The following is a 10,248-nucleotide window of genomic DNA, read 5'->3' on the forward strand; positions in this document are numbered from 1 at the left end:
CAGTTTCTGCTATTTCATCCCACTTTTAATTGTCTTTCTTTTGTTATCATACACTTCCTGTTCAGCGCTTAGAAACCTTGTAAGTGCTATATAAATGCATGTTATTATTTATTATTATTATAAAAACTATGCAAAATTGTTTTGTATATGGCGAATAATGTCATGATGTATACAATAATTCAATTTAAGTATTGAACTAGCTACCCCTTATCAATGTCAGATTTCTTGAGTCTATAAAAACACCTATTTGAACATGTTAATTAAATGTTTGGGTCAAGTCTGCCCCCACCCCTATCATACTCAACGACCTCTTCCCTCATTCACCACATGTAGTATCCAGGAATAATACAATAAATACACACTTCAATGTATGAACAACTTGTATCTTTTAATTAATGAACTTCATTTTTTCAAGATCATACATGTATATTACAAGAATAACTTCTTTGGCTGCTTTGAGCTGCCAGGTCACAGCAACAGAGTCGTTTCACAATTGTCAGGGACGAGAAATTTCAGACTTTTATCTGAATTCAGACTTTTATTCTGTCTGCCTGGAGAAGAAAATCAGATGTTATTTTTTTCAGATGTGGATAAATTGTGCTCTTATACACTGTTTCCCAAAAGCTCGGAGGAATCTATAGCTCCAGGGGTTAGCAAAATGTGGAAAAGGCCATCCCTGAAATCTAAGTTTCTTATCTTTTTGTCGGTGACGACTCACTCCTGAATGATGCAGTTGGGATCATATCTTGAGTACACTCTTTAAAACAAATGCCATTGGCACATTTTACAAAGATTGCCATGTGTTTTTATCTACGAATGGATACCAGGGTCATGTCACACGAGGCAATTTACAGGCAACCAGTTCCAAGCAACCTCAAAGAAGAGAATCCATTCACATTTGAATGTTCACAACAACCACGTTATTCATTTGGATTGTAAAACATTGTTACTCGTGTAGTACCAACGTTGTCCTGTAGCATGGCGTCTCCAAACTGCCTGTACTGAAAAGTTGCCTCGTGTGCCAAGGCCCTTCCTAAGGGATGTTACATCCTTGTTCAATTTTGCAAGAATGTTTGTACGGCTAAAATGTATGATTTGAAACATGTACATATTATTGCCTGTATTAGATTTGTTACTGTGGGAAGAAGTCAACCTTGATATAGACCATGTAACCTTTGTTTTGATTTTTTTACAAAAAGAGCAACATTTAACATTCCAGTGCATTTTCAGGCAGGCAGGATAGTGCACTAGTCAATTCGGAAAGCTTTTACATTTTCTATCATTACTACCACTCAAAATCGGTAATTATATAAAATTTGTTAAGATGTGCACCCTTTTTCCATATCAAAAGTTAATATAAATCAAAAGGCGCAATCTCCATAAGCCTTTTTGAGGTATGGCGGACGTGATAGGAGTATACTGTTTGGTTTGGGTGTAAATTACCCAAACCTAATGGTGTTGTATGCCATTTCTCAAAAAGGCTTATTAAATTGGCACTGAGTACACAGTGTGCTGAGATAATTGTATGTGGTGCACTTAAAACAATAAATGATCAGTAAGATTATGGTTAGATTAGAACTGTAAGCTGTGTACACATTGTGCATGTAGGAAATCCAGGCTCTGTGACTCTTGAAATGCCAGTGTGAAATTGTACATGATCTATAGTCTTGTTGACGTTGTTGCTGAGACCTGACAGCTCAGTCATTATTGGCAAGATAATCAGTCATTAATCTTATTCACAAACATTTTATTTTAGCTAAAAACCTGTTTTTTGTTTATTTAATGATAAAAAATATAAAAAGCTCTGCATAGATACTTTTCACTATCAGTTAAAACTTGCTTTAAACTTAGTTGAAAACTCTGCACACCCGTATGCATTTTTCCCTAGATTGTTTTTCAAATGTTCTGCTTTTGTTTTTGCAGTTTATGTTCAAAATAATTGATTGATTTAATGATTGATTGATTTTGTTGGGGGCAAGAAAAGGCATTCTTCGGCATCCTGTAAAAATACACAATTATAATTTATACACAAAATTGGTTGTTGGCACAATGTTTTAAATAGAACTTACAATTCAGTTTACAGAGTAGCACCACAGGACGTCTTTTAAGAAAGCTCAGAAAAAAATTACTTTAACCAATCAAACTTAATCGTTTACCTAATTTGCAGTTGCGGATTGCGCACTTCTTCATGTGAAGGTTTTTTGTTCAATTGGCTGGACAATTTCAAGAGTGGATTTATTCATTTATTTAATTTTCCTGAAATAAGTGGGGAAAATGGTGACTTGAGACACTAAATGTAATGCATCATTGTTGTTTAATGCAAAAAATAATTGGAAAAAAAAAATAAAAAATCTAAAACATTTGTAACAGAACTTTCTGTACAAGTTAAATCACTGCACTGTTAAAGATTCATTTAGGTGAGGTCAAATGCTTGCAAATAAATTTCCTATTAACGGGTCTGAACACCACAGTTAAAGCTTATATAACAAAAATTATTTATTGTAACAGCAATTTATCTTACATTAAAATAAAGTTAACAAATATTTCCGGTAACAGATTTTGTGCAATATGACACTTTTCAAGAGAATGAATATCAATTTTTTTTAAAGATCATGTTGGAGCAATTTTAAAAAAAGTATTGCATAGACACGAGTACAAACTAGTGTTAACACGGGCAACCTACATGTAATTGTCAAACGTCAAGGGTCATTGACCAACTCTGAGGTCAAGGGTTAGCTTAGGTCATCCTGCAGATTGTGATCAATATACTAGCTTTCCGAACCCCTAAACTTCTGTGATTATAAAGTTCAACTCAAGTCAATTTTGAAATGGGGTGAATTTTCATTGTTATACATGTAGAACAATGAAACAATAGTCTAATTCCTTATTGGTTTTTCGGCAAAATGCAATCAAGAAGTTTCTTTTAATGGCGAGTGTTCACGGTCACGATCCCAGACTCCCACAGAGCAACTGAAATGGGTCTTAAATATGCAACTGTGAATGATTAGTCTGGTGACTATGAAAGTTATTCACCACTTTGCCATGCCTAATGCCTGGGTCTCTAAACAAAGATGGCTGTGGCAGTCTACACAGTAGGGGGTCCAACTACAACATCGGGCGTTGGGACACCTTCCTTCTTCACCTCAAATGGTTCCTTGACCTCAATGACCCCGCAATCTGCGATAACCGTGGCCTTCAGAGGGCGGTCTTTATCATCTGTCTCGAGGTCCTCGATCGTCCTGATGATGTCCATGCCCTCTAGGACCTTGCCGAAGACCGTGTGCTTGCCGTTCAACCAGGCTGTCTTGACTGTGGTGATGAAAAACTGGCAACCGTTGGAGTTTGGTCCTGTGTTTTTAAATAGAAATATTTGGTTCTCAAAATACATAATGGTGTAAAACATCAAATCTCTGTTCGCACTGTTCCGCCATCTTGGTCCCCTTCCATGCAAATCAATGAAATCAAACTGTCGAGGCTCAGTGGCCAAATATTCTTGTAGTGTTGTATGTCTTGGTATACCTCCTTACTGCGTTGTAGACAAAAAAACATGCCCTAAGGTGGTGGCAATCTGATAAAATGCAGTTCTGGCATTAAATCTCGACCTTAACTCTTTCAGTGCCTGTTTTTTGTTTGCATTTCGAACCTTAAAGTCACCTGGAAGTGGTATTTTTTCAAAATAAAGCTTTTGTCACTAATATATGTGTTTTGATGAGTGGAATGTGAATAAACAGTTAACTAAGGTTTCAAAAAATCAGTTCTTATGTTGTTTACAAATTTAAGAGTAGACCCCATTTAAAGTAAGTCATGAAAACAAAATAGGTGTTGCAAAACTAAAAAAAATAAAATAAAGAAACAAAACAAAACAAACTGAAAACAACTCAAAAGAATGTTCTTTTTTTTTTTCTGTGATTTTGTCCAGCCCTAAACTTTACCTGAGCAGTGAGCACAAAGCATTTCCCGCAGAAACTTACAACATAGCACCATCAGCCCGATCATTACGAGTCCTTATTCTTATCCAGAATGACCGAAATACATTTCAAACCGACGGACACTATGTTATCCCTGTTAACAAATTCCCAAGAGCAGTTAATTAGACCTTTTATAATTTATAAACAAACATCAGGCCTTCACCTTTAAGAGGCCAGGATTTCATTTTGCAACTATTCTGTAATTATGTGTTAAAGGCATCGTACACGTTTGGTAGTGACTCAAAACAACTGTTAGCTTGAAAACTTACTAGGTAACAATAGTATAAACATTGTAGGAAACAACTCCCTCTGTAAAAAGAGCTAATTTCTCACTCAAATAATAAAAGACTTCTGGCTAGAAGTCTTTTATTATTTTTACTACATGAATGATTTCGCTCATCCTTTCCAAACATACTGCTACAGATTTTCGCCGAAATCTAAAAAACGCTTACACCTTTTGAAGTGAAACTTTTACAGGTTAGTTTTATTGGTCATACATTCAACAAACATTAGCGCCAATTACCAAACGTGTACGACACCGTTAAAGAAAGTAGTTATGCTATTGGGTTTAACTATATACAGAATTTATTGAACGACTAACTTTTCATGGTAGACTTGGATTCAAGCCCTCATTCTTACAACTTCCTGTCGAGACTATTATCATTGCCACGCCCTAGTGGTCAGACAGCATAAAGTCTGTGTCTGGGAAAGTCACAGCCGACTTCAATGACTTGAATTCAAGTCTAGCTATATATGACCCAAATTTTATGAAGCTGCTTAGCAGAGAAATGTCCTGCTAAGCAGAATTGTGTTAACCAGCCAGAATACTACATTCTTTTCTTGAATTCAAGTCTAGCTATATGAGCCAAATTTCATGAAGCTGCTTAGCAGGAAAGGGTTACCAGCCATAATGCCTTACACATTGTTGTGATTGGTGCCTCGTTTTTTTAAGCAAGCTTATTCAGTTTGATAGTAAAACAGTATCTTACCAGCATTGGCCATGCTGAGCCATCCGGGTCCATAGTGCTCCAGATCAAAGTTCTCGTCATTGAAGTATTGTCCGTAGATGCTCACTGATCCAGTCCCATCGTTCGCTGCAAAGTCTCCACCTGTTTTAAAGGGAAAGTATATCATTTGTTTTTGGAACCACTTAATTGTTTTAAAGGGAAGGTACACGTTTGGTAATTACTCAAAACAAATATTAACTTGAAAACTGACTTGGCAATGAGCATTAGAGAGCTGTTGATAGTATTACACATTGTGGGAATCGACTCCCTCTGAAGTAACATAGTTTTTGAGAGAGAGGTAATTTCTCACTAAAATAATAAAAGACTGCTAGCTACAATTCGTCCAACAAGGGTGTTTTTTTCTTTCATCTTTTTCTCGCAACTTCGATGACCGATTGAGCCCAAATTTTCACAGGCTTGTTATTTTATGCTTATGATGGGATACACCAAGTGAGAACACTGGTCTTTGGCAATATTACCAAACGTGTTCAGTGCCTTTAATCCTTAAAAAGTGGTAGTGTATACACAATAAAACTAACATGTGAAAATTTGATTTCAAAAGGTGGCCGCCAAAATCTGGAGCGAATAATCTGTCAACGCACGAAGAACAATCCCTTCAAAAGAATACACTATTTGCTTCTCAGATTCAAATTTTGGGGCATACAAACAAACTGATGTACATGCTTTTTCATAACGACATTACTTCGATACAAAATGTCTCTAAAAATGCTTTATACTATTAAAAGCTGCCGTAGGCTTCTAACCAAAAGTTTTTATTGCCACTATTTTTTAGAGTTTTTAGTAAACGTATATGAAGATCTGCCCTTTAAATGTAACAATGATTAATGCCTTGACCTGAACTTTACAAATTCATCATGACCAGAATCGACCTCTGACCTAAGCCAAGCCACCTGCCAAGAACTGGTAAATTTTTCTGTGGTGTTGGCAAAACTCAAATTACTGGCCCCTGGTGGGTGTCATAGAAAAACCAAAGGCAGCTGGCAATATCATTAAAATCGGTATGGTGTCTAGAATTTCTTTGGTTAAAAACTTGAAGTATAAAGTTATCCCTTGTAATTGTTGGTGAAAAATGTGAATATGTTTCTTTCCTTTGAATTTGAATCAAAGTTCACCATAATTATGGCACTTTGGATTGTCTGTAAATTGTGTTCTCAATTGCTCAGTAATTTTGCAGTTGTATTTGAGTTGTGTATAATTTTTGAGTTCTGATGAAAAACTTTTGAAAATAAGGCCATTTTAGATTCTGATGCAACCCTTTTTTGTTTTAACTAAAGGTAAATAGAGGATTGGTAAAAAAACATACATCATCGGTTAATTTTAATCTGAAAGCTTACTGACAATGAAGTTCATAAGAGAACCATTTTTTAAAAGTGAAATGAAGTCATAATCAAGAAAACTGTGTCTGAAAACCTAAACAAGTTGATTTTGGTTGTAACAACCAAAATTCAGGACAACTTGTTCAAAAGCTGAAAGTTGTGCAAAGTTTGTTCACTCTTTTCTCTAGTTGCCATAATGTAACCCAGGAGGGTTATGTTATCGCAACTATATTTTCTCAAGACCCACACAAAGGATTAAGCCCAAATTTTCACATGTTTATGGTTGATCACACAACACACCATGAACACTGCCACTATTTTGTCAACTCTACAAATCCTGATTATGATTTTTGTTTCAGTTTGGGAGTTTTTTTCCTTAGGAAGGGGGTGGGGGATGGGCACCAATGTCCTTAACTGACCTTGGATCATGAAGTCCTTGATAACTCTGTGAAACTTTGTATTTTTGTATGAGTCCTCTCCCTTCTTTGCTGTGGCGTATGTGACAAAGTTCTTGACAGTCAATGGGACGGCATCACCAAACAGACCGAACACCACTCGTCCCCTCTCTGCGTCGTCTATCAGGATGTCGAAGTAGACTTTCGTTGTTACGATTGCCTTCACATTTTTCTGACTGGTTTCAGGCTGCAAATTTTCAGTTCAAATTCTTAATTAAATAGAGATAAGTTTGGCACAAAGGGTTTGACGAGTTTGCATTTGCAGAGTTGCATTCGTCACTGGACTGATGATTGCTGACTGAAAGAATGTTCTTAAAGGGAAGGTACACCTTTGGTAATTGTCATTGTCAAAGACCAGTCTTCTTACTTGGTGTATCCCAACATAAGCAAGAAATAACAAGCCGGTGAAAATTTGAGATAAATTGGTCATCGAACTTGCAAGAAAATGATGAGAGAAAAAACACCCTTGTTGGACGAGTTTGTGTGCTTTCAGATAGGAATAAAAGACTTCTGGCTAGAAGTCTTTTATTATTTTAGTGAGAAACTGTCTCTTTCTCTTTTTTATACTATTAACAGCTCTCCACTGCTCTACCAGTCAGTTTTCAAGTTATTATTTGTTTTGAGTAATTACCAAACATGTACCTTCCCTTTAAGGTTTATAGTTTCTATGATAACTGCTATCCATGGAGTTATGAATGAGGGGAGAGGCTTTAGAAATAACCCCTCCTTTTCTCTTATACCCCAAATCCACAAACAATATATGACTCATAAATCATAATTATGACTTATATGCCATGCTAACTCATGGAGACACAAAATCTGACTCATTCTAAGTCTATGAGATATTAAAGTGATAGTTATGGGTTTTTAAAATGTTTTTTTTTTTCTCTCAGTTTTACTTTCATTCATGGATGCTTCAATAAGGATAACATCAGACCCATCGTAACTTGGAAAATGCAAAAAAAAAAAAATGAAGGATTAAGCCAACTGCAGAGCCCCAGTTTAATACTGGGTCTAGAAATAGAACGTGGAAAGAAAAGCCCCCCAAAATTGTTCATGAATACAAGTATTTTGAAATAAGTATTTCTTAACAAATAAGAAGTATTTCTTAACACATTCAAATGTAGTTGCAACCTATGATATGATTAAATTATTATTCCAACATATATAAACGGTGGAAGGAATTCAAGTTGGGATCATTGCAATTGCAACCCTCCTACACCGACCGCCACCGACGGCCCGACCGTGACGAGCCTGTACGGCCATATAAAACAAAATCAGCTACGTAGCCTACGTGTGACGTGTACGACCCCAGCCCCAGGGGGTTGGGGTAGGCAACTGACTTTTTCAGTCCTAAATTCGGGCAAAACATTGGGACTTGACTTCGGGAATCAAGAAGAAAACACGGACATATAAAAAGAAGAAGCAAACCAAACCACAAAAACTGTTTACAACACCTCCATGCTCTGTATCAGAAATTTAGGCTACTTGGATGATGGAATCACATTCCTTAGTATTCTGTGCACAATGTTTAGTAAATCATAAATCAACCCTTAGGCTTTTGTCCACATCGCTCCCATTTATTTACAAGATTGAAAACAAAACAATACACAAGAACAATGTTTAGTTAAAAAAAATATATACACATATAATTGCGTGAAAAGGGATGTAACAAAAGTAGTTTTATTTTCTTCAGTTCTGCTGACCGCTAGCTCGCGGCGTCGTGAGAGGTCAGCAACTTCAAGTTTTCTGAAAGAAATTCTTAAAACCAGTGGTGTGGAAAACGGAACAAAATAACTTTAGACAAAGTACAAAATGTAAAGAATTAACTTACCGCAGCCTTGCCGCACACATACAGTGTGAATAGAACTAAACAACAAAGTAATTGATTCATTTTGAATGGAATCAAAGTTGTACTTCTGAGCGGAGAGTTGATAAAAATGTCGTCTGGTTCGGTCTGTGGATGTTGAGAAAATGACACCAGATTACAACTGTACTCGTGGCATCCAACGTATTTCTTAATCAGAGGCCCTTCGAAGGGACAGGAAGCCCAGGCTAGTCTTGTCAGCAAACCAGCGGAGTTTCAGGTTTCACACGCCACGTATACAAAATACTGCCAGACCATAATGTCCTTGCTATAGGATTTGACCTCCACATACTTGCAGGGTGTCTGGATTCTTATAAGTTCACCAAGTATGAAAAAATAGGGACCCCAAAAATAAATAAAAACACTACAGGAAGTCCTTGGTCAGTGACAAAATTCTTCGAGCTAATAATAGGGTGTATGTGCAGTGTGCTATAAACAACAAGTGTTATCATAATTGCAAATGAGTTGATTTTGTTTTCAAGTCTACCGTGCGTTGTTATGTACCTATACATGGTGACTCAACGGTTCGGTTCTGCCATTGTTCTACCACCATGAGTTCTATATACACCCCACCAAACATAGACGGCACAAAATGCCAAAGAAAGTTGTTGTGATTTACAATGAAAGCACAGCCTTTTTAACAAATTATGTGCTAATTCACTAGTTCTAGATAATTTCCCTTCACAAAAGTTCCAAAAAATCCTACAAACAAAATAAAGGTTTTTTTTCTTCATTTTTAAAATATTTTTTATACAGGCCCAGGGCCTATAACTGGATTTGAACGTCATTGAATGACAAAGTAAAACATATCTTGAATTGTTGTTACTATGGATTTAAAGCTTCCTTCATTGGTAACCCTCAACTTGCCCCAGCAAAAATAATTAGCCAGTGACATCTCGTAAAAAGTTGTAAGCCCATTGGCCCACCTGTCTCTAAAAACTAGTATACAAATTAGTCATCCGATTATCCAATCGAAGTAGACCTTTTGTTGGCGACTGTCCAATGGGATCGCTATGCACCGGTCACTGACATTGCAGGCATCTTACCGTCCACGCCCCCGTTGCATGCGTTGACAACTTAGAAAAGCATGAGTGCGTGGTTTTTTTTTAGGGCCAGGATCTTTGACGGGGGTCACCCTCTGAGATGCCAGTAAAGTGAAACGTTTTTACTATGAACACTCACTGGATCCCTCCCTATCCGTACAACAAGAGTTATAGCTTTTTCAAACATTATTTTCCACTAATTTAGGGCAGACTCACAACCGTCCGTTGGAGATAAATTCTGGGTTGTGCGTCATGTGAAAAGGGCTTTGCTTTTGTAACAATGAGTTTCCAATAAAAATATAACACTCATATGAAAATGAAGTTCTCGTAGTTTTTATTATTGCATGATGACCAAGCCCGTCAAATTACAAAAATACATTTGCCATTGAATTTGATGTTTTCTGCATCACAATGTCAAACCATAGTCAAACCATGGAGGTAGAAATACCTCCACGGTCAAACGGGTATGGCCCTATATTTTTTAACCACCAACCTCTTCCCGAATCACCTTCTGCTAAAAAAACACGGTCTGGCAATACTGTCATGGCCTTATTTTTGCTTGATAGTAGAA

The 10,248-nt window shown here is 36.7% G+C and overlaps 1 protein-coding gene across 1 annotated transcript; it reads right to left on the reverse strand.

Annotated features, from left to right (window-relative positions):
• Positions 1-369: 369 nt before the first annotated feature.
• LOC139934999 (peptidyl-prolyl cis-trans isomerase B-like) lies at positions 370-8,853 on the reverse strand. The gene is made up of 4 exons (XM_071929440.1): positions 8,602-8,853; positions 6,732-6,954; positions 4,958-5,077; positions 370-3,348 (listed from the first exon to the last, which is right to left on the reverse strand). Exons 1-4 carry the CDS (start codon positions 8,659-8,661, stop codon positions 3,086-3,088), a joined length of 666 nt encoding a protein of 221 aa, XP_071785541.1. The 5' UTR covers positions 8,662-8,853; the 3' UTR covers positions 370-3,085.
• Positions 8,854-10,248: the final 1,395 nt, after the last annotated feature.

Source organism: Asterias amurensis, chromosome 3 (genome assembly GCF_032118995.1).
Source record: "Asterias amurensis chromosome 3, ASM3211899v1".
Lineage (NCBI taxonomy): Eukaryota > Metazoa > Echinodermata > Asteroidea > Forcipulatida > Asteriidae > Asterias > Asterias amurensis.